Source organism: Notechis scutatus, chromosome 1 (genome assembly GCF_049901735.1).
Source record: "Notechis scutatus isolate UNSWTSFEM ecotype Mainland chromosome 1, rNotScu1.2, whole genome shotgun sequence".
NCBI lineage: Eukaryota > Metazoa > Chordata > Lepidosauria > Squamata > Elapidae > Notechis > Notechis scutatus.
Window position 1 is genome coordinate 68,626,897 of NC_142009.1, and position 23,415 is coordinate 68,650,311.

Sequence of the window (23,415 nt, forward strand, 5' to 3'; positions counted from 1 at the left end):
ATTTGAATTGCATAAATTGTTACTAAATAGCCTTTTTAAACTTGCTTTTAATAATAGGAAATTAAATGCCTGCCTTCCTGTTATAGGGGCAAATGGAACCCTGATTGTTTGATGATTGATGGCATGATTTCCCAGTTAGGTGATTCAGTTGTGAAGTTGTGGCAGAGAGATGGGGGAACCGGAAAGTATCCTCCTCCATCATTACATGTAAGTAACATGAATAAGACAATCAGTTTTATGTAGTGGTTTAAGGCATTAGGAAATAACTGGGAGACTGTGGATTCTAGTGCTGCCTTAAGCAAAAAGCTAGCTGGGTGATTTCGAAAATCTGAAAAGTGCATGGATTTGTCCAGGAAATTGCCACCGACGATTTTTTTCAAGATTTGTTATATTTGAATAATTAGAATAGTTGACTCTGTCTGTGTGTGTTCTGATTATAGGCACTGCTTGATCTCTACTTGTTAGAAAACACTGAGGAACTCTACAAGCATGCAATTGTATCCTTTCAGAAACATAGAATATAACAGTGGCTGCAGCACATTTAATTTTCAATGTTTTAAAATGAAATTGTTCACTTAACATTTTAGCATTTTCCATTATCATTTCTGTTCGACACCTACAAAATAAATGAAAACATGGATATTATTGGAGTTGATAATAGAATATTGAGCCTGGGAGGAGTTTGATATTTATAAGCCTGCTTCCTACTTTGTAGGTCTCTCCGCATTAACATATCCAGTTGAAACTTATTCTTTAGACCCAAGATAGAGCATATTTAATCCAATTCATGTGAATTTTGTACTTTCGCAAGGATATAGCACCATAAAACATCATTAAGCATCCCAGTTGTATGCAGAACAGGAATTGCTTTAAATTTGACAAACCTATTTTGAATTAAAGAAACTTCTAACATGTTTTAAAGAGTCTTTTGTGTGTCATAGTCAAAGTTTTGACTCAGAACAATTCAGATGAAATATTTAGTAGGCCCCTAATGCGAAGCTATAGAGAGGCTTGGAGAGGCCAAAGTTCTTCTGTGTTCTTTACTTTCTTGATTTCAGTAATTCACAATTTCAAGTGTTAAGTTACATTTGCAAGATAGAATTTGTGACTTCATAATTTGTTTATATTAAAGATTGAGGTTATATATGTTTTAATATTGTCAGTGAGATTTTACAAGATAAAATTGTAGCAAAATATATTTACAAAGTAGGAATGTTCACTTTCATAGGAAACATAACTTTTGGTTAACCTTAATAAGCTGATCAGACAATTTATTTATTATTGGATATCATGCATTCTTGCCCTAACAGAACTGATACTTCAGTGGATTCTTTCCCAACAGCCTTTGCAGTCCCAATAGGTCTGGTAAACCTAATTCAGGGTTTTTGGTGTTTGGATCATAATGACTATGAGGTCAGTATAAAGTAGCAATTCCATTATTTATTATTGGATTTATATTTTACCTCTTGGCTGATATAAGTTTTCAGTGCTTCCTGAGAAAGTTCAGTAAAGTACTCAAGAGTAGGTTGTCCTCAAACTGTAAATAATAAGTTTGCTTTTACAAAGATCTAAATTGGTGGCAATATTGGAGGCAATATTAAATTTAAATATGCTAATAGTCTTGCTGAAGCCAACATATACAACAAGAAGAAATTAAAATTAGCAATCTGGATAATGCAAACTTGGAATAGAAGTACAAAATACTGCACACACACAGACACACACTGGAGAAAATACTAGTTTAGATTATTCATATATGTTTTATTTCTATTCTAATTATAACCTTGCACTTTTGCAGAATTCTCTGTCCTATCTGTTTCATCCAGCTACAATCAAATTGCCTTGGCAACATATGCAGATCATTCAAGCTTTGATGTGTCAAGGAGAGCACAAGCGAGCCCTTCGATATATACAAATGATGAAACCATCAATGATAAGTAGCACTGAAGTTGCACTCCACCTTACTGTCTTGCTATATAACAGGTAAAGCACGTCTTTATCTTTTCTAATACTGTGCTTAATTCATAAAGAAAAATAGCCCTCAAGAAAAAGAATCAAAATAACTATTTTTTTAATGAAAGGCATAGGATATTAAGAGTTTTTAATGTCTTTTTTTTCCTGTAGCAAAAAGATCTGCCAAAATTCTAATTCTGAATTTAATTTCAGTTGCATGGTGGAAGCTTGGAATGTGTTGCGGCAAAATTCTAGCCAGTTAAAGATCGAAGAGATGCTGAAACATGTTTATGAAATCTGTCAGGAACTTGGACTGATGGAAGATTTACTAAAATTACCATTCACAGAAACTGAACAAGTAAGCCAGAACAAAAATAAAATCTACGAAGTAACTTTTCTTTAAAAAAAAAAGCAGTGGATGACTGATTAATACAATGGCATTATATGTGTCTGTTTATGTCATGTAGGAGTGTCTAGAGAAGTTTTTACAGACAAGTACTGGTATCAACAATCATGAGTTTCTTTTAGTTCATCACCTCCAGAGGGCCAACTACATTCCTGCCCTGCAGCTGAATCAGTCTTTGAAGATTAATCTCATGGTAAATCATAACATTTGGGAGTACACAGGAGAAATTAGGATTATTTTCTAAAGTTACTGTTGTCCAAAGCAGGAATTGGAGGGGGCATCTCAGAACTGGCCCTCCCTAATTCTCTAGAACATAAAGTAATGGAAAGGGTGGTGGGGGGAAGCATTTTCAGATTGGCGAGATTTTTTTTACGGTAATATTGCAATAAAGATAGTATTAATTTGGTTTTGGTTTCCTGGTCTAGACCAGCAGTCGCCCGCGGCCCACTGGTGGGCCATGAGAAAATTTTGGTGGGCCGCAGAGAAATCTGACCCCCAGAGCACTCCCCCAAAGCAATTAATCCAGGTTGCACAGAAACACAAGGCTGTGCCGTCCACATGGCCTGCAGGAACACTCCCTGCCCACTCACTCCTTACCCGGCAAACTTGCCTGCTAAATTGCTATTTTTCCTTTTTCCGACCATCATCTGTTCTGCTGTGCAGGGAGATTTAGATTAGCTAGGAAACAGGAAATGGTTGGATTTCTTGCTTTCTAGCTAGTCTTTAGATCTTTGGCTCTGCTTTTAAGCACAGCCGAACCTCCCTTAGGACTGAAGGTTTTGTTATTCAATGCAGGCTCACAGCAAGCAAATTGAGAGACTGAGCTAGCTGATGGCAGAAAAATAAATCACTGAATGAATCTGTGATTCTGTGAGCAACTCAATCTGTCTGCCTGCTTTGCCTGATTTTGGGTAAAAGTTGCTCTTTTTTATAAAAAATTCAATATTTATATAAATATTTATAATATTTACATCCAAGCCATGCCCATCCAGTCACATGACCACCAAGCCACACCCACAAATTAGGCCACGCCCACAGAACCGGTTAGTGGTCCCTGGGATTTAAAATTACAAGTTTGGTGGTCCCTGAGGTCCAAAAAGTTGGCAACCTCTGGTCTAGACTACCTGACAGGATCTTGCAAAAAAAAAAAGAATAGACCAGAGCTGGTGCATATTGTTTTTTCTTCCATCATCCTTTTTGTAGCCTCTATCCTGATCTGTCCACTGATTTTCCCAGCAGCTTTTCCTTTCCCTGTTTCCCCTTATCTCCTGTTACTGGCCAAACAGAGCCTCTCCAACCTATCTATAGAACAGAATAGAATTCTTTTTGGGGCAAATGTGATTGGACACACAAGGAATTTGTCTTTGGTGCATATGCTCTCAGTGTACATTAAAAAAAATAACATCAAGAAATCATAAGATACAACACTTAGTGATAGTCATAGGTTACTAAATAAGCAATCAAGTCATACTAGGAAACAAAACAATATAAGTTGTAGAGATACAAGCAACAAGGTTGTGGTCATAAGTGGGAGGAGATAGGTAATAGGAAGGATGAGAAGAATAATAGTAATACACTCTTAGTAAATAATTTGACAGTGTTGTGGAAATTAGTTGTTTGGCAGAATGATCGCATTCAGGGGGAAAACTCCTTGTGTCTAGTTGTTCTGGTGTGCAGTGCCCTAAAACATCATTTTGAGGGTAGAAGTTGAAACAATATATGTCTCAGGATGTGAGGGGTCTAGACATTTTCACAGCCAGTATACAGGTCCTCAATGGAAGGCAGGTTGGTAGCAATAGTTTTTTCTGCAGTTCTAATTATCTGTTGAAGTCTATATCTGTCTTGTTTGGTTGCAGAGCCAAACCAGACAATTATAGAGGTGCAGATGACAGATTCAGTAATTTTTCTGTAGAACTGAATCAGCAGCTCCTTAGGCAGTTTGAGCTTTCTGAGTTAGCGCAGAAAGAACATTCTTTGTTGTGCTTTTTTGATGACATTTTTTTACTTTAGGTGTCCATTTTAATTCTTGAGATATGAGAGAACCTAGAAACTTGAAGGTCTCTACTGTTGATCATGTGTTGTCTAGTATTGTAAGAGGCAATAGTATAGGAGTGTTTCTCCTAAAATCTACCACAATCTCTATGCTTTTGAGCTGAAGTCTACAAAGAGGACTCTTGCATAGGTCTTTGGAGATTCAAGATGTTGTAGGATGTAGTGCAGAGTCATATTAACAGCATCATCTTTCAATCTATTTGGTCAGTAGGCAAATTGTAAGGGGTCTAACAGCGGATCCGTGATGGTTTTCAGATGGTCCAAGACTAGCCTTTTAAATGTTTTCATAACTACAGATGTTAGAGCAACCAGTCTGAAGTCATTCAGTTCCTTGATGGAAGGTTTCTTCAGCACTGGGATGATAGTAGAGTGTTTGAAGCAAGAGGGAACATAGCACATCTCTAGTGATTTATTAAAGATTTGGGTGAAGATGTGGGGGCGCAAGCTTTTAAGCAAGGAGGAGTCTGGTTGCTTTTCTTAGCTTTTGTCTGTGAAATAGACTTTGCACCTCATTTTCTGTAATCATCAGAAGTGGTGGGCCCAATGGGATGGGGCCTGTTGTAGGAGGCTTGGCTGTTGTTGGTGTGTCTGAGATGGGGGTTGTGCAGTTAGGTGGCAGTAGTTTTCTCTCAAACCTACAGTAAAACACATTCAGGACATCCGCCAGTTGTTGATTTCCTTCAGCATGGGAAGGAGGTTTGCTGTAACAGGTTATTTTATTCTATATTTATTTCTATCCCTTTCCCTTGCAGTTTCTTTCCCCCTTCCTCCTTGGTTGCTGATTCCTTGGTTGTTTTTCATTTCTACTTCCAAAATACATCAATGCAAATCACTCTCCAAGGCAGCATGTTATTTTGAGTCCATATCAAGACCAATCACATGCTTCAGTCCAGACTGGCCACCTGAAACTTATCTGTTTCATGCATGGGAAGGTTTATGCATAGAACATTTTATACATTCCTATTTACTATTGACTCGGCATCAGAATTTACTAATGTTCAGATCTACTTGGTCTGTAACTGATCTTGTTCAAATTTATGTACATGGTTTGTAATTGCCTTAAAGGGGTGACATAAAGGGGGGGAGGTAAACTTCAGTTGTCTTTCAGCTGTTTTGAGTGCATTTTTCATTCAGAATTCTTTTTATTCTTAAATAGAATGATCCTCAATGGAGAGAGAGATCAGTTGCCAGAAATTCCATATTAGACCATTATGGCAAAGTTCTGCCTCGAGTTCAGAAGAAGCTAGCTATAGAGCAAGCCAGGCCTTACCATTTGCCACCTTCACTACGGCGGGAAAGTAAGTTTCTCATTCAATGAAAATTGCAGAAATCTATTTTAAGAATGTCTGTGGAGATTCTCAGTCATCCAGATCATAGTTGTCTCAAAGATACTTTTTTTCTTCAAAAGGCAACTGGACTGTTTTTTCCTTGAGGAAGAAGAAGAAAACATTTCGCTTCTCATTCAAGAAGCTTCATCAGTTCTGCTGGCTGGGGGATGGAAGGATAGGTTCTGATAGGATGGGGGGATGGGGAGGAAGTATTTCTTTGCACTGATGTAGTTGTTAGCACTCTCTGAGAGCTGGTGAGGCCACTTGGGGGTTTATCTGTGCCTTCAGGATCACGTGAATTGGGGTGTGATTGTGGAATCTTCTTGGAACTGTTGAAAAGGCTGCCTTGTAGACTGGAGATAGGTGGTGTCTTATTCCTTTCCCTCTGCTGAGGGAGGGGTGTTCAATTTTAACATAGATGGATTCTTTTACCGCTCTTTCAAATCAATTTTAAGAATATTAATTTTTTTTATTACTGTCTTTACTTGATTTATTTTTCTTTTTAGTTTTAAGACCAAAACCATTATCAACAGTTGCAAAACGGATTGCTACTGGAAACGTAATTACAAAAGCAACTTTTATCAATAATGTATTGTCCAAAATTGGAGAAGTGTGGGCAGGAAGTGAGCAGAAAACCAAGTCACATCAGAATGATAGGTAAGTATTTCTTTCACTATCCAGGCATAGGGATGGAAATCTTCAGCCCATGGGCATAATCTAGCCAAAAGATTGGTGTATCAGTTTTATAGGGCCTTCCCGGGCCTAACACTCTCCAAGTTGGCCTGAGCTCTGTTTGCAGTATCCTGCTGAGCCTCTCAGTCAGAGAAGTTGCAACACACCTGTGCTTTCTCCAGAAGGCACCATCAACTATTTTGGATAGCCTGTAGATTCCATTTACAATCCTGCAAGGGCATTTGAAAAAGCTCTGTTCAAAGTAAAACAGAGGACATCAGTGCTCTCTTTTTTCTGGCACTTTTGCCTGGTTTCTCTATAGAGGAAAATAAAGAACCAGAGCTCTCCATTTTCCCCTGTATGGACAATACCATTTTTTTTGTGATGGCTTTCAGACTTCTCCTAGATAGAGAAATGAAGGAGTCACTTTTGAGGAATTGGCAAGACATCTTCCCATGATATCAAAGCTACCACCATCCTGTATTAGGATATCGTTGTGTAGTGTTGCGTATCCCTAACACTACAGAGAAATTGTTTTCAGTCTTTATTCTGTTACTCTGATATTACTTCAGTAGTTTAATGGTGGGTTTTAAATTGGTAGAAACATTGACTTAGAAAATAAAGGACTTTTGCTCAAGGGCTGAAGATACCAATAATTTTCTAAAGGTGTGATGGAGGCAGCAAGAATTATGTAATTTATCCACTTTCTCCTTTTGAAAAAAGTAATATTTTGATGCACAAAATTATACATTTCTCTTAATTTGACTTCTCATTTTTTTCTTGAAAGTGGACCCAAAGAACAATCATCTGTGTTGGAGCCCTGCCCTGATAGGCAGTTACCAGATCCATTTATTGGGACACCAATTACTAAATCTTTAAGAAAACGTTCCAGGTAAAAAGAAAAAAAATATATCAGAGAAATGCACTAGGAAATCCACAACCAATGTTTGTCCTTTACTTTCTGACTACTAAGAGTCATTAAACCAGATTATTTATAATGTGACCCTATTCTTACAACACAGTGACCTCTGTTGACCCAGTCGTTATATTGTGGGACCACATAAGCCTAGTCTGTTAATCTGTTTTGTGTATCTAAGAAGACACGTACTAAAACAACAAAGTTGTTCATTTTAGAACTCTAAAACACTGCTTGGCTACAGCAGCCAACTTGCTTGGTCAATTAGAATAGGAGTAGGAATGGAATGGAATGGAATGGAATGGAATGGAATGGAATTCTTTATTGGCCAAGTGCAATTGGACACACAAGGAATTTGTCATGGTGCAAATGCTTTCAGTGTACATAAAAGAAAAGATACATTCGTCAAGAGTCAAGAATCATAAGGTACAACACTTAATGATAGTCATAGGGTACAATAAGCAATCAAATCATACTAGGAAACAGTCAATATAGATCGTAAGGATACAAGCAACAAAGTTACAGTCATACAGTCACAAGTGGGAGGGGATGGTTGATGAGTGATGAGAAGAGTAATAGTAGTGCAGACTTTGTAAATAGTTGGACAGTGTTGAGGGAATTATTTGTTTAGCAGGGTGATGGCGTTTGCCTGTTTTGTCCTAATACAGGGGCTCATGAAATGTAAGGCTCTTCCTCAATAAATTTTATATAGTCTCTTCCAAAAATTGTGATTTCTGACTCAGCACAGATGGTGCTTTACTTCCTCAGTGATCATTCAAAATTACAATGATGCTGAAAAAGGAGTACAGTGGAACCTTGGGTCACGAACATTCCTGTTTGTGACCAAATTGGGTGGCGAACAAAAAATCCACCCAATTTTTGAATTGGGTCACAATTCAAAAATCGGGTGGCGAACAAAATCGGCATGGTAAAATTCCCTTTCCATGCCAATTTCCCCTTCAGCACCATTGTTTTTCTTTTTCTCCTGAGGAACCCCACTACAGAATATGAGACCCCAGAGATCTCATACTTTGTATCACCCACACCTTGATCACCCAGGCTTTCCAGTACCCTTGTACTGTCCTTGCTGGTCTGTTCATGCTTTCCAGTACCAGCCTGCTGCCTTTTCTGATCTCACACTTCCCAGCACGTGTCCGCTGAGGTGCTAGCCCATCCGTGCTTCCCTATACCTACCCAATGTCGTTGCTAGCCCATTCACACTCCTTAGTGTTTACTTGTGGCACCCTCCATTTCCCCCCCCACATTCCTTATTTGGAACTTCCCTCTCTTCCCACTTAACAATGCATATAGTCCTGGAACTATGCTGGCAACAGGAATTGCTGGGATTGCTGTTACTAAACAATGTGAATATATGTTGTCAGGCTTTGTGACTGCATCACTTAGCAGTTGCAGTCCTGATTCCAATTGCCAGCATAATTCGAGGACTACCTATATTATGACTCTTTATTGCCTAAATTGCCTATAAGAAGATTCAGCCAATCAATCGCTAAGGGAGTCAAAGACAAATGCGGGCTGTATATATTGGGAATTGCTTAGCAAATGCATATCCAATTGTCAGAGCAGGGATGTTACATAATGCAATTAAGAATTAAATGTTTGATGATATTTAAAAAGTTAAAGTAATGTGTACTGTCCATGCTTGAGTAGCTTACATCCTTTCAGATGACAGTTTGAAAAGTGCCTTCATCAGAGTAGGTGTAATACAAAGCAGCTTAATGTTTTAAAAACCTTGAAATATTTACAGATTGCTTGACTTGATGATCCAACCTATTTCTCTTGATTCACCACCTTTGAGAAGAAGCCAGCAGAAGTCACCAGAAGTTTCTGCTTCTGGCAGATTTTCTAGCCCACTGCATACCAGTTCTCAATACTCCGTAAAGACATTACTGCCCAAGAACATTGCAAGAGCACCAGAATTAAAATTGTTGGAAACACCTCCTGTTGTCAAGGTATATAGATTTTTGTAGGTTGCAGAAACCTGTATTTCTGAGGCTGAAAAGTGAAGTAATAATGACTTTCTATAAACTCGGAGCTTTAGATTACACATTTTTAAGATGTTTTGTCCTCTCCTAGAGAGCTAAAGCTTTGGCATCCACATCATCCTCAGTCTTCCCTGGTTTTACTCCTCAGTCAATATTGAGATCCAGCGTTCGCACTACTCCTTTAGCAACTCCAACTGCATCTCCAGGAAGATCTATTACACCCCCTTTGCGTGCAAAAGAAACAAAAATATCATTTATGGAAGAAAGCAAAACTTCACAATGGACTGGGGTAAGTTGGCAGTAGTGCTGCAAAATTAAATACACGAGTTTTATGCAGGACTCTGCTCTTGTCATCTTTATTTATTAAACATTTCTATATCACTGCAATCAATCTGAGTTTTGGCAGCTCACATAGAAAAAATATAAATCAAAACCTAGCCAGTGCAAAAGGCAGCAAGACAATAATACAGAGAAAAAAATAAATAAATGGAGAGGGGGTTTTATCCTGTGGAATATAGAATAGAGAAAGTGAATTCACTTCAGATCTGCAATTTCTGATAGGGATGTGATTATAGAGCTCAGTATATAAACATCTAATATATGTAATTTGCCCAACTGGAACTATATGTGCTCTGGGTAATAATTACCCTGTATATTGCTTTGAGGAAAACTAAATAGGAGTTGGCTGAAATAAAGGAGATAAAAATACAACAGGAAATAACAAACATCCCCATCCCCCCTTGACATATGGATAGTTCTTGAGTTACAACCATTCTTCAGCAATTGTTTGAAGATACAGTGTGTTGTACAAGGGTACGTAAGGTTAGTCCCCAAAGTTACAGCTGTTGCAATGCACCCACAATCACTCGGTCAAAATTCAGGCACTTGGCAGCCTTCCTGCAATTAGACTATAGGGGTGCTTCAATTCCCCCATGTATCTCCTCTCCATCCATGCCCTTTTGGCTCCCTGAATTTTGCAGTCCCTGTCACCCTAGCTATCTTTTTTCTCCCACTTAATGAGCAAGCATGCCTAGCCTGGCCCTTTGCAAGGCAGTTGCTGGCCAGGGTTTCTTTCCAGAGTTTCCAGCTGCTCAGCAGCTTCCTCACAAGACCCTGGAATGATGGCTTAAGATGGCCAGCAGCAGCCTTACAATGGGACAGGCTGGTCACGCCTTGTCAACAACAGGACCATAAAATGGCAGCAGTCAGCTGAAGTGGAGGCAGGGTGACAAAAGACTTTGGAGGACAGCTGGGACTGAACTGGGGTGGCTATGGCTTCCCAGTGTACCCAAGAGGCCCCGTCACACTGTTCTGCTGGACTGGGCTTTGCACCGTGAAGGACTTCATGCTGCAGCTTGGGTCCTTGCAACCCCAGGGCTGCAGCGCACTGAGAGAAAACCTTGAGCATAGCGTATTCTTCCCCTCTGTTCTCTCCCCCCCGCCATCTCACTTCAGCAATACTCCAGCAATGTGTGGCCTCTGCTAGTCCTCCCGGGGCTTCCCCTAATCTCCTTTAGCACCCCAATGCTCCTCATATACTTAACCACCTGCACATCTGGAGTTATGACAGATGCCAGGATTGTCATCACTAAGCAATATGTTCACATGACACAGAGTTCCATGTTAAAATCAGCAGTCCTTTAAATAAATTGTAATTTACTTATTAACTTTTAATTCAACCTATGCAAATAAGTCACACATATTTACATTGTGGATAGTGGAGTACTCTGGATCTCACATTATTGTATGGTCAGATTTTCTTGATTTTTTTTTCTTTTCCTTATTAGGAGACAGATCATGAAATAAACAATGCAAATACATCTGGATATATTCTTGAAGCTCAAATGGAAGAAAATTGGGTTAAGAATAGAGAGACTTCCTCCATTTCAGATCACAGCCTTCAGGAAGAGCTTGAAGAAAGAGACCAATCATCAGAGTGCATAACAAGTGATCAGTTGAATGAAACTAAAGTCTCCAAAGAAATTAATGACACTGGTATGAAACCAACATACATTACTTTAGAATGTCATGATGCAAAATCAGTTGACTTTGGAAACAGTAACTTCATGGGCTCTCAACAAACTACTATTTCCTCTGGAGAAATTGTAGACCTACCAGGATCAAGTGAGAGAGAAGTAATTGAAAATGAACCTATAATGGAACAGCAAACATCGGCAAATATAGACCAATCAGCTGGTATGTATAATGATATTGATTGTCCACAGGTATGATGGAAAGGAGCTAAGAAGGATGGTCATATTGAATCAGCAGAGATCCCATCTGGTTTTTCCCTGGTTTTTGAACACTGGTAAAACTGGTATTATGATTTGAACTTTTGGAGGTGGAACAAAATACTCAGTAGTAAGCTGATGATCCTTACACTCTTGGTATTCGGGAATGCAGAAAAGTCTGAATTAAAACAATATATCTAATAGAAAAATATGTTTTTAGAAAATGTTGATAGCAGTATTGCCTGGGGAATTCAGATGGATCTAAACTTTAAAAAAAAGCATTTTATGTCAGGAAAAAGGGAAGGGGGCCTAGGAAGGAACACTCAGGCTCCTGAGAATTTACACCAGTAGAAGGTATATGAGAATCAGGGAATGTGTTGTATCCCACCATTACATAGACATGTAGTACTTTGATTTAAAGCAAGTTGTTTAAAATACTATGGGGCACAATAGTAGATGACTTGAGGGTTAAGAGAGAAAAAAATTCAGGAAAAGCAACAGACCTCTGGTATGGTTTTCTTCCCCTTCTCTCAAAACATCTGAAATGCATTATACAACTTTTCTGTTATCTTGAACTATAAATAAAAATATTTCTCTGGAAATGTGCAGAGAAACTTAAGAGCCTTTTGTTGTATTTATTAAGATAACAAGTTATTAATAAAATCAAGTAATAGCCATTTCAGTGTCCCATGATAGTAGATCACCTATGTTAATAGACATGAATAGGTTGTCCTCTTAGGGGGACAAGCAGTATTTTAATTTGATACAGCATTATTCATTATGTTATTTGTACATCATAGCAAAAAGAGCTCACTTCTCTGTGTAAGAGATCAAATTCTCAGTAAAATATTTGGCACACACAGAACTTTCTCTAGGCTGGTTGAACTGACATTGTGCTAAAAACACAATCATAGTTTATTGAACAGTAGGTCATACAATAATGCTAAATTACAGTCCCATGGTTTAGAAATTTCTGAGTTTACACCCACAATAAACCACTGAAGTGTTAAAGAAGACAAAAGCAGTGACACAGCTATATAGTGTTCCTGCTTTCTTCAAAGTTTATCTCAAGCTGAAATTAAAACCAAAATTTAAAAAATATTATTTTGATCTATTTAATTAAAATGAACATGTGAATTCTAATCATCCTTACATTTAAAATAATTTGGCTCTATTACTTGGGATGCAATCCTCCGTGCAGCTCTGAAAAATCAAATGCAGCTTTAACCTCTATACAAATTTTATGCTTACTAAATTGAATGTGGAATATTGGACTAGAAACCAGTAAGCATAGTAAATAGTCCAGCTGAACTATAAATTCAGCATGATTGGTCTGATGTTTGGGCCTCCGTCTTTTACAGCCAGTTCAGTTTTGATTCATTGCATGTTCCTGAGGTTTTGGAAGGGTCAATAGCAATTCAGGATGGGGTTTGTCAGCTAAGCCAAGATAAACATTTTAATGCTTCCATTCATTTTTTATTGTAACTTGAGTAAGAACATTAAGTTCCACCAGTATTATGTGAGCTTCTGTGGCTTGGAAAATGAGAGGTAGATTTATGTCTTTAAAAAAAGATGAATTAGTATTTGGAAAAAAATCATTATTGAGGATACAGTATTTTTAACTTTTACTGTCCATAGAAACCGATGAAAAGGATCACGGGAAATGTGGCTCATTTCTTGAGAATGAAGTATTTCCAAAGGCTCACTTGAAGGTTAACCAAGACACCATAGTCTGCTTTTTGCCTTCTAATGAATGGTAAATATGTCCCGTATAATTTCAAAATTTTAGATGAAGTAGTTTGCTTTAAAATTTAAATTGCATGTATTTCCCACTTTATCTTTCATGATTATGATTTATCCAGATAGAATTGAATGCTATTTTCTAGTAGAGAGCCAAACTCCAGGACTGGGAATCAGCTTGCTTTTCCCTTGAAAGAGCAGATCCACATCTGGGACTCTTGCTTGAATTCCCTGATATCATTACACTTCCTGTTAGCTCATCGGCAAGAAGTAATTTGCACATTTGTGTCTATTGTACCCAACTGCAATCATTCATGGATCAGATTTGATAATGGTTTCCCATTAATCTGAGGTACTCACCAGTTAGACTATTGCAATGTGCTCACCATAGTATTACTCTAAAAGAGTGCTTAAATTCATATAGAATACAGCAACTAGTCTGCTATCCTATGTTGAAAGTTCTGCAGAACTTGACAGTTGACTTATTCAGTTCAAGAGGTTAATCTATGAAGTCCTCGGACTGTTGTCTGGGTATAAAATTGGACTCTTAAGCATGTTCTCTGTTAACAGTGGTCTGTTGTCAAGCAGACAAGGGAAAACTTCCTCTTGCAATGACTTCTTTTGTAGTTGCCCCTAGCCTATATTCTTAAACTACTGACTGGGGCTTATTTGCTATTGAATAATGCCTCAGCAGACAGCAGTATGTAGTTGATCACTGATTTCAGAAGCTTATCAGATTTAGCCTCAGTATGTAGATGAGAAACTAGCTGAGAATTCCAGAATATTGGACTACAGTTGGAAGTTCAAAAAGGATTCCAGATGAAGACCACGGCAGACCACAAGAAGATTGCATGGGTGCAATTATCTGGCTACTTTCCCTAATGGAAATGCTTATTAATATCCAAACTTTAAGTGAATGTGCAGAGTCTTAATAGTTACATCAGTTAGGCATAACTTTTACACAATAGCAGTGGGTTTACAATTTCTATGCAATAGGGCCAGGCTGGTGTTTTGGGGTACTCCTTGCAATATGATTTAATAGTCATGCATGATGCCAAAATAGTATACAACAAAAACATTTTTAAAGTTTTATCTTTTTTAGAATCTTAAAAAGAATGGACCTTTATATACATGTATCTGTTTCTGCTTTTTGTATAGTGCAACTCATACCCTAGAATCCAACATGCTACCATTGTTGGAAGACAACAGATTCCTTGCTGAAACAAACAGCCAAGTTCAGAAGATGGAAGGAGCAGATGGAGAATGTAGGTATTTTGAATATCAAACAAATGGAACAAGCAATATGAAGTGGTTCTTTTCACATCTTCTTTCAGGGGATATAACATTCTGAAGCATATATCTAAAATCTTTTAACTTGAACATTTCTATCTTGGTAATAGCTTTTTTTAATCAGCTTTTTTAGTATTTCATTATTTTAATTATTAATGCAAACATAACTCAAAGAAGTATTTTAATTGTTTCTATCATTAATTTCTCTATTGATGCTGTTCAGATTCTACAGTGCTGTTGCATAATTTAGATCAGGGATCTTAAATTCCATGGGCCAAATGCAGCCTTTCAAAACATTTTTGGTAGCACAACAAGATTTTAAGAAAGAGTAAGCTAGCAAAAAATATTGCTGAAGAAAATAGCAATTTTGCTTGTCCGTGTTACTTCATGTAAAAATAAAGGTGAAAGAAGAGTTTGCCAGTATCCCAGACCAAAAGGTAGCATCTCACACACAGATATGTATAAGAGTGATTGTGCAGCTTGCTGATATCAGATGCTTTGACCCCTCCCTTAGAAAGAAAACATTGCATGCTTGGGATCAGGTAACCGTTCTAAGGCACTGTCACAGGGCTGCATTCCCCCACTTCTTGTCAACTACTAACAGGCCTGGCTCTTATGATCTTGTTCCTTTGCCTTCCAAAGGCACCTCAGGCTGTAGGGAGACCCCACATGGGGGGCAGTTGTGAGGTCTTCAACTAGGCAACTTCAGAGGTTTAGTATTTCCTTCTTACAATGGAATTTCTTCCGCTTTGTTGTTCCTGGCCATTCTCTGTGCAAGAGCAATCCACAGCATACTCAGTGCCAGTATCAGTAGCAACCCAGCCATCAGCTTTGTAGTTCCTACCACAGCCTAAATGGTAAAAATGAAAGGTGAAAAATGTAATATACTGAATTGCATACCGCGATACTCTTACTTCTTTATTTTTTTACTCACAAGAGATTTTGGATCTCTACTCAGTCAGAAATGAAATCTGGTGATTAAAAATACCTAAAGCTTTGCTGTATGTGTGCAGACTGTCAAACTTGTATAAACAGGCAAAAATTAGACAAAGCCATTAGGTCATTGTAATCTTAATGCAAAGAATTAGAAGAGGTCTAATGTTTGTTTTTTGAAAAAGATGTGATTACAGGGTGGAACAGATATTTCAATACCACTTGCTGTTGGATGAATATTTGCACAATAAATATTTTTTCTGCTTATCCCTTGAGGAGAAATAGTTTAATATTAGTATTTACGATGTATAAAGGTCAAGAACAAATTTTATTATAACATGTCTGTAAATGAAAGATGAAAAATATGGTTAAAGGATCTAGTCATAGTACTTAGCAGTAAAAGATTTCATTCAGAAACAATAAAATCAAATAATGTCAGAAAATCACTTTTTCAGCTGTCATCAGTATTCCTGATAGTGAAGACATTGCCAGTATCCATTCAAAAAACGAACTGGAAGAAAAAGAAGCAATAGATGAAAGTGAATTGGAAAAAACAATCCAAAAGGAACATCTAATAGTCCTGCAAGAAAAAACATTGCCTAATATTGACTCTGAAAATCAAAACGTGGATGTAAGTTAACTTCTTCAACATGATTAGAAAACTGCCATCACACTTACTCTTATGTTACCAGTATGGGTCCCAAAATTTCTTCCTAAAGAGTTTCATATATAAACAATTGACCCAATTGTATAATCTATGTCTCTTTTATAGTATCAATTAAAAAAAATCAATAACATTTCTATACTACAGTATAACCATGGACGACAAGCCAGTATGGTCTTGTAGTTAAGGCCTTAGGCTAGAAATCAGGAGATTGAACTCTAGTCCTGCCTTAGGCATTAAAGCCAGCCAGGTGACTTTGGACCAGTCACTCTGTCGGTCTACGACATCAGACTTAGGTGAAAAGCCAGTCAGTTCCTTTACAATAAGTTGATCCAAAAAAAGTAGATCCTGCACCTGTACAAAAGAATATTAGGAAAGAAAAAAGGAAGTAACTGGTGTATGTGCATACAGTTAAAAAACACTTTCCTGATCATTATAAATAGGAAGCGATAGCTTCCAATGGGTTTGGAAAGCCAGAGTCTGCAATTTCTTTTTGAACTTTTTTGCTGGGGTTACTTTGCAAACCAATGCATGGATTGCTGAATTGGCCAGTGAAGTGTAACTTAAGAAAATCTGAAATTTTGAAGTATTCATGGTATTATATTTCTTGAAAAATGCTGTGTAATGGAATTCAACTTATGTGTTTTCTATTTTAGCTGATGGGAGGCGGAAAACATGAGATACAAGTTTCAGAAGCTATAGTAGAAGAAATCCCATACAATGAACTGTGTTCCTCAAGCAATCTCAAATTTCAGTGTCACTGTGACAATGTAGAACAAGAAGTTACCTGTGAATTGCTTGAAAAAGATGCTGATGAATCTTCATTTACTGAAAGAGATGGAGAACTTCTACTGTGTCAGAATAATTTTTCTTTAATATTAGAAGGTGATGACGAAGCTGAGCTGGAAGATTCTACAAATTTGCATACTTCTCTGAAATCAGCTGGCCCAGAATCCGGGGATAGAAGCAACAACCAAGAACTAACTACAAATTCTGTGTCCACAGTAACCAGTAATGAAATACCACAGAATACTGCTGAAGTACTACCTTATGTACCTGAACCAATTAAAATGGCTATTGCTGAAAATCTGTTAGATGTAATCAAAGACACAAGAAGTAAAGAATTTTCAGCTGAGATAATAGAACAATCTTTTCATGAAAGCATAAGCAAGAAAGTATTAAATTTATCCCAGGGTCCTATTCAAAATGTTCATGACACAAATAATGATGTAGACTTAAATAGAATTGAAAATTTGACACCTGTTATAAGTTCAACAGATCATGCAAACCAAAGTCTAAATATCTCATGTAATGATCAATCACTGACAAAGAAAAATAAATCAACTATATTGGCAACCCCCATTCTAAGGAGAAGTACTAGGCGAGCAAAGAAGTCAACAGTTATTTCTGAAAATCTACCACATAATTCTGAAGAACCTCAAGAACAACAGATTCTCCAAATTCCTGATTCTCCCATCAGAGATGTGAAGGAAACAAAGAATGAGTTAGAAATCTCAGCAAATGTTCATCCTGTTTCACCGACATTTCTGGCAAATGCTACTACAAGGAGTGGAATTAGGAAACCAAACAAAAGTGTGTCAAAACGTTATGGGCCTCCACACAGTGATCTTCCTTCTGCTCGCCAGAGGACTCCTAGAATTACAAGAAGTGTAGTAGGAAATCAAAATAGTAATCAATTTATTATTGATCATACAATCCAAATGACAGTCACTCCTAAAAGTGCAACAAAACTAAAAGCTATCGCCTTGCAACTTGCAGAAAATGTAATTTCAGATCAGGAGGTAGAACCTCAAGGAAAGCAGCTTTCTGTATCACCAAAAAGAGGAAGGAGAAGAAAGCATGGCATATTGAAAGTAGTGACTCAGGCAGAAACCATTTCTGAGAAGCTACCATCACCTAGTCTAGTTCGAAAGAGTAGAAGTAGAAAGACCAGTGTGTCAGAAACCATTTTTAAACATGACATGCAACCAAATGAATCACAGCTATCGGAACAGGGGAAAATACAAAGAATAGGTACATCAGAATTAATTTCTGATCAAGAAAGTGGTCTTATTGAATCATCACTTACTGAACCACCACGTCGTAAAAGAGGTAGACCAAGAAAAAATTCTTTGAATGTTTCAGCAGAATCACAACTGGACTTGTCACTGTTGTCTTCTCCAGATGCTGCATCCTCAGTCCATAAGCGAAATACTAGGAGTGGGGCTGTACAAACCTTGGCATGTTTACCCTCTCTAGAAACTTCTATAATGGAAACCCCAAAGAGAAGATCTTCAAGAGTGACATCTCGAAGTGTAGAGAAAACAAATGTAGAAAATTCTAACCTAAAAGAATGTGTTATCCAGCCAACTGAGGCAGTAGCTTCAGAAAAGAAGTCTGAAAACAGGAGGTCTAGGATAACTAGAATTAGAAAGAAGTCTACGTTGTCTTCTGTCTCAGAAACAAGTAGAGAGGAAGAACATTTGCCGCTAGCAACTGATAATGAAGTGGAATCAGAGACTACAGAGGTAGCCAGGCTGAGGCTTGGCGAAATAGAAGAAACTTTGACACACCGTGCTGATAGCATTAAGAAGACAAGATTAACCCCAAAGAAAGTAAAACAGTCACTTTCCCTGGATATAAATAAAACCTTCTTTTTTTCTCCTCCTCTTACTAAACTCACAGCAAAAACTCAAGGTATTTGAAATTTTGCTTCAGAAATTCTGTATAGGATAATCAAATTGCTGTGCATGAGGGTTGATCCAAGTCTAGAAAGAGATAGCAGTTACACATAAAAATGGTTTGGGGAGAGGAAATTCACAGAAATTGTACAGGTAGTTCTTACAGGTCACTTAATGACTGAAAAAAAGTGACTTATGACCATTTTTCACACTTATGACCATTGTAGAATCTCTGATCACGTGATTTACTTTTGGATGCTTGATAGCTGACTTACATTTGTGACGATTGCAATTTCCGGGGTCATGTAATCACCTTTTGCGACCTTTTGACAAGCACAGTCAACGGGGAAACCAGAATCCCTTAGCAACTGTGTTACTAATTCAATAACTGCAGTGATTCACCTAACAAATATAGCAAGAAAAGTCGTAAAATGGGGCAAAATTCACTTAACATATTTTTCACTTTGCAACATAAATTTTGGGCTTAATTGTGGTCGTAAGTTGAGGGCTACCTGTATTTGCTTCTTAAGCATATTCATAGAATAAAAATGTGTTTCTGTTGATACATTTGCTAATGGTAGAGATCCAGAATTCTAATAGAAAAATTGCACAAAACCTATGAAGAACCATGACAGGCTGCTATCTTGGTTTTTTTCTTGTCAATACCATAACATCTGTTAACAGAAAGTAGGGTGCTGATTCAAACTAAGTTTGAGATGGTGAAAAAAATAAATTGATCAAAAAGAGCCACCCAGTTAACAAATAACAGATGTGATGTTTGTGGAACAGGGCGGGGAGATCCTAACCAAAACCTCCACACCCCAATGTTAAGAAAAAGGGAAGGATTGAACTTAAGAGACTATGCCTCTTGATTCTTTGTCTCAGGTTTTGTTTTTTTCCACTGACCAACCCTTGTGGGTTGGGTTTTTTTTTTTTTTTTTTGTGAATGAAGAAAGAGGCAACCTCTATTTATAAAAGGGAGAGTGCTTCTAAGCTAAATTGAGAAAACATGAAGCCTAATATTTCTCTGAAGTATAAAATAGTTCTAAGCATCAGTGGTAATTCAGGGGAATAATTACTCCTCCCTGTATTAATTTTCTACGTAGGAAATATGGTTTGGCTTAATTTGCTGCCAGACTTCCCTTGATAGCAATAAGATGCCATTATTTGGTTTTCAGTTCAAATGGGACCTATGCAAGAATGAGTTATAAAGTATTACAGTATCCAGGGTTTAAAAATTTTCTGTTCCATTCAACAGATCCTGGGGCAGCTAAGAATATCAACTAAATGTGGATCCTTGTAATTGGTTCACATGATAAACTGCTGGATGCAGCATTGTAGTTAAAGGTTTGTGCCTCAAATGTTTATTTCCAAAGTCAGTTTATGGTTTCTAATTTTAGGTGAAAAAGCAGTGACACCTGTTCAACTCAAGGGTATAGATTCAGATTTGGCTTCTAAGTTTGTGTTCTCACCCCCTGTTCTGAGGTCCAGGAAAAAGCAGATGTCTAATATTTCAAGGATTGTGGAAGACCTGGTAAGTAATTTGATCATTTCTTCTGTATATATTCAAATGTTCTTATATTTCCGGTAGAGTAAGCAACTTGATAACTAAATTTTGTTAACTTACTGCTCATTGTATCATTTTACATAGCAGGCAATTCATTGAATGTCTAGTTCCTACCTCTCAATATTCACTTATAGTATGACAACAATTCCAAAGCACTATTTATGATTTTTCAATTTGCTAACAGTTGGTCGTCTTCATCAAATAGTTGGAAAATATTTTTCATTTTGTTTATCTTGTATCACTAAGAGTCTTGTGGGATTTACCTATTTTGGATTTAAAGTAAACTTAAAAGCTGGGGGACAGAGACAGTGCCTTCTTGTTTTGCCTTTTTAATATTATTTGTCCTTAGGAATTACCAGTTAAAGAAGAAAAGCATGCTGTTTCAGTAGCCGCTTTAGAAAAGCAAAATATTAAAAGCAGAACTACAAGGTCAAAAACAACAAAAACAAGAAAGTATGTAATGATTTCTTTTCTAAAATAGTTGTTTCAAAAAATGATTGTATCACATTAAGTCCTTTTTAGCTGCTAGAGACCACATACGTTTTCTCCACAGCAGCCTATTCCTACCTAACCTGTTGTTTCAATGGAACAGTCCTCACCATTATAATCAAGTCCATCCTCCTTGCTATTTATTGTCTTCTCCTTCTCTTTCTTTTCATCTTTTCCATAGTTAGAATCTTTTCAAGATTGTTGATGACTCTTTATATAATATATCCAAAGAGGATAATCTGAGCTTGATAATTTGTGACTCAAGTGAGAATTCTGGGTGATTTGTTCAATAATTGTGGTGTTTTTTGTTTGTTTGTTTTTTGCTTTTTACTGTATTCTCAAGAGTCTTCATTAATACCATAGATCAATATGATTCCTATCCTGCTTTGAAAATAGTATGTATGAAAAAATATATTTCAAAATTAGTATGTATGAAAGATGGCACGTTGATACATTTAATATTTACTTATTGCAGTGTGAATTCTGATTTTGATTTGTTACTGTGTTTTCAAATATAGTTAAATTAGCTTAAAAATGCTCTCTTTTCTTACAGAATCTTAGGGAAAGATAGTAGTTGGTCACCCCCAGCAATGGAAATCAAGTTCATTTCACCCTTTGGCACCCCTGCAGATGAAACCAAACAAAAGCAAGGAGATTCTGTGGACAAAACAGAAAAGGCTGTTCAAAAAAACGCGCGTAGGAAGGAGAAGAGACTGTCTAGTTACCCAAAGCCAGTTGTACGGAAGAAGATGCTATAACTGCTTTTAAAAATGTGTGATGTACACCAGTGTTTGTAAAGTCATCACATTTGTGAGGAATATTAAGAGAAAAAAAATCATCTAATTTGGAAGATAATTTATATAAATTATTGTAAATTTTCAGAGAGCTAAAGATCTTCAATAAGTAACTCCGTATGGAGTGTGATTTCTTCAGTCAATGCAGTTTTGTATTTTATAATATACTTCGTACATTTATATAATATGTAAATAAATATTTTAGGAATGTTAAATAAAAATGTATACTTAATGATTATTGTCCACTACATTTTGGAAGAGAATAATATGGATGCAGAATGCAAATGACCCAAAGGGGATTTTAATTATGACTTTCCACTGTTGGTGCCTCTCGGATGGGAGGCCAGCATTCTTTTTTAAAAAAACAGTTTGATCTTATAAAAAAATTTTAAAATTAAAATTTCACACTTTTAGAATTTTTAGAAAACATGTTGACCTCATGGGAATTAATACTAGGAGTTATCCATCATAAATAAAATCTTATTCTCTTTATTCAACATGTATTTAATTGAAGAAGTCAGAATGTAAACCATTGTACTGAAGCTGTGCAATATTTTTTTGTATTTGTTTTAACTTGGGAAAGCTGCTCTTTGATTTAGAAAACAAAATCTCACCTCAAATGTTTTTTTTTTTTTTAACTTGATGCATCAGCAGAATGTTCTTAGCATTCAAGGTATTTATTGTCACAAGTATTCAACAAGGGACAGCATTTCAGGGATTTCATCTACTTAAATTTAGTTCAAATTTGATATTTTGAGATGATGCATGTTTTATAGATTTTGTGGTTACTAGAGAAATGTTACCACAATTTTGCTAAAATAAAATTTGTCTGGAAATACTCTTCTGTAGTATTCTATCTATCATTGGAGCATAAAAAAGATGAATAGAGGCTGAATTAAAATTATAGTTTAAGAGAAAAACTGCATAAATAATTCAAATAGAATTTTACATAAGTTTTCCAACATTTCAGATGTATATTTGGAAACCAATACATAGTAGCGGTCAACCTAATCTAATGGAGCTCCTCTTAGAAATAATTTATCAGTAACCTTATACAGGTGACAAGTGAAGATATCAATAATGTATTAGGTATAAAGCAGTAGGTGATTGGGCTCCAGACCATCTTTTTAAAAAATTTATCCAAGCAGTGTCCTGGATATAACTGGTGCTTGCATGCTATATTTTAATTCCTTGAAGAGTTTAAGATGCCAAACACTGACAGTGTGAAAGTGGCAGTACGTGTCAGACCTTTCAACCAGGTTAGTTGTTCATTTTGTGCAATCGTATTGTTTTTAAGTCATTGAGTTATTTGTGTTATAGAGAAGAGAGATGAACAAAAGGCAAAAAATGGGGAACTTGAGTGTGATAATGGCATCAACACTCAGAAAATAATGTGTTAAATGGGGAGACAGAGCGAAACTTGGCCATGATATTTATATTACCCAAGTTAAATAGACTATCCCTTGCTTGTGGTACCAGGCCTAGCTTCACTTTTCAGGCATTTTTGCCTGAGTCTATCAATGCTTGATATACTAGGTGGTTCCGTTAAATTTGCAAATATGTTCTGCCTTGGAAATGTGTTAAGCCCTTGAGGCTGAATACAATAAGCATCTGTAAATCTGATTTTAATTGCCCATTTATTCCTAACAAAACTTTTAAAATAAATAAAGTAAAATAATGGATGTTATTTAACAAG

At 36.7% G+C, this 23,415-nt stretch overlaps 2 protein-coding genes across 8 annotated transcripts in view; both read left to right on the top strand.

Moving 5' to 3' along the window:
- AHCTF1 (AT-hook containing transcription factor 1) overlaps positions 1–22,559 on the top strand; it is a 51,881-nt gene extending 29,322 nt beyond the window's left edge. For 3 of the 7 annotated variants that reach the window (XM_087966962.1, XM_087966956.1, XM_087966968.1), the window contains exons 18-36: positions 87–207; positions 441–497; positions 1,267–1,413; positions 1,799–1,983; positions 2,125–2,311; positions 2,421–2,552; positions 5,568–5,709; positions 6,246–6,396; positions 7,199–7,303; positions 9,093–9,297; positions 9,422–9,619; positions 11,118–11,526; positions 13,200–13,317; positions 14,460–14,566; positions 15,980–16,155; positions 16,845–18,885; positions 20,270–20,403; positions 20,786–20,889; positions 21,479–22,559. In XM_087966962.1, the coding sequence (XP_087823088.1) occupies positions 87–207; positions 441–497; positions 1,267–1,413; positions 1,799–1,983; positions 2,125–2,311; positions 2,421–2,552; positions 5,568–5,709; positions 6,246–6,396; positions 7,199–7,303; positions 9,093–9,297; positions 9,422–9,619; positions 11,118–11,526; positions 13,200–13,317; positions 14,460–14,566; positions 15,980–16,155; positions 16,845–18,885; positions 20,270–20,403; positions 20,786–20,889; positions 21,479–21,683 (4,924 nt within the window). In that variant the 3' untranslated portion in view covers positions 21,684–22,559. Of the gene's footprint in view, positions 1–86; positions 208–440; positions 498–1,266; positions 1,414–1,798; positions 1,984–2,124; positions 2,312–2,420; positions 2,553–5,567; positions 5,710–6,245; positions 6,397–7,198; positions 7,304–9,092; positions 9,298–9,421; positions 9,620–11,117; positions 11,527–13,199; positions 13,318–14,459; positions 14,567–15,979; positions 16,160–16,844; positions 18,886–20,269; positions 20,404–20,785; positions 20,890–21,478 lie in introns of all 7 variants that reach the window. The other 4 variants (XM_087966975.1, XM_087966987.1, XM_026669376.2 and 1 more) reach the window with 4 other exon arrangements.
- A 125-nt stretch (positions 22,560–22,684) lies between these two features.
- Positions 22,685–23,415, top strand: part of LOC113413264 (kinesin-like protein KIF28) — a 38,857-nt gene continuing 38,126 nt past the window's right edge. Inside the window, exon 1 of the mRNA XM_087967013.1 lies at positions 22,685–22,978. Within this exon, the coding sequence (XP_087823139.1) occupies positions 22,925–22,978 (54 nt within the window). The 5' untranslated portion in view covers positions 22,685–22,924. The remainder of the gene's footprint in view (positions 22,979–23,415) is intronic.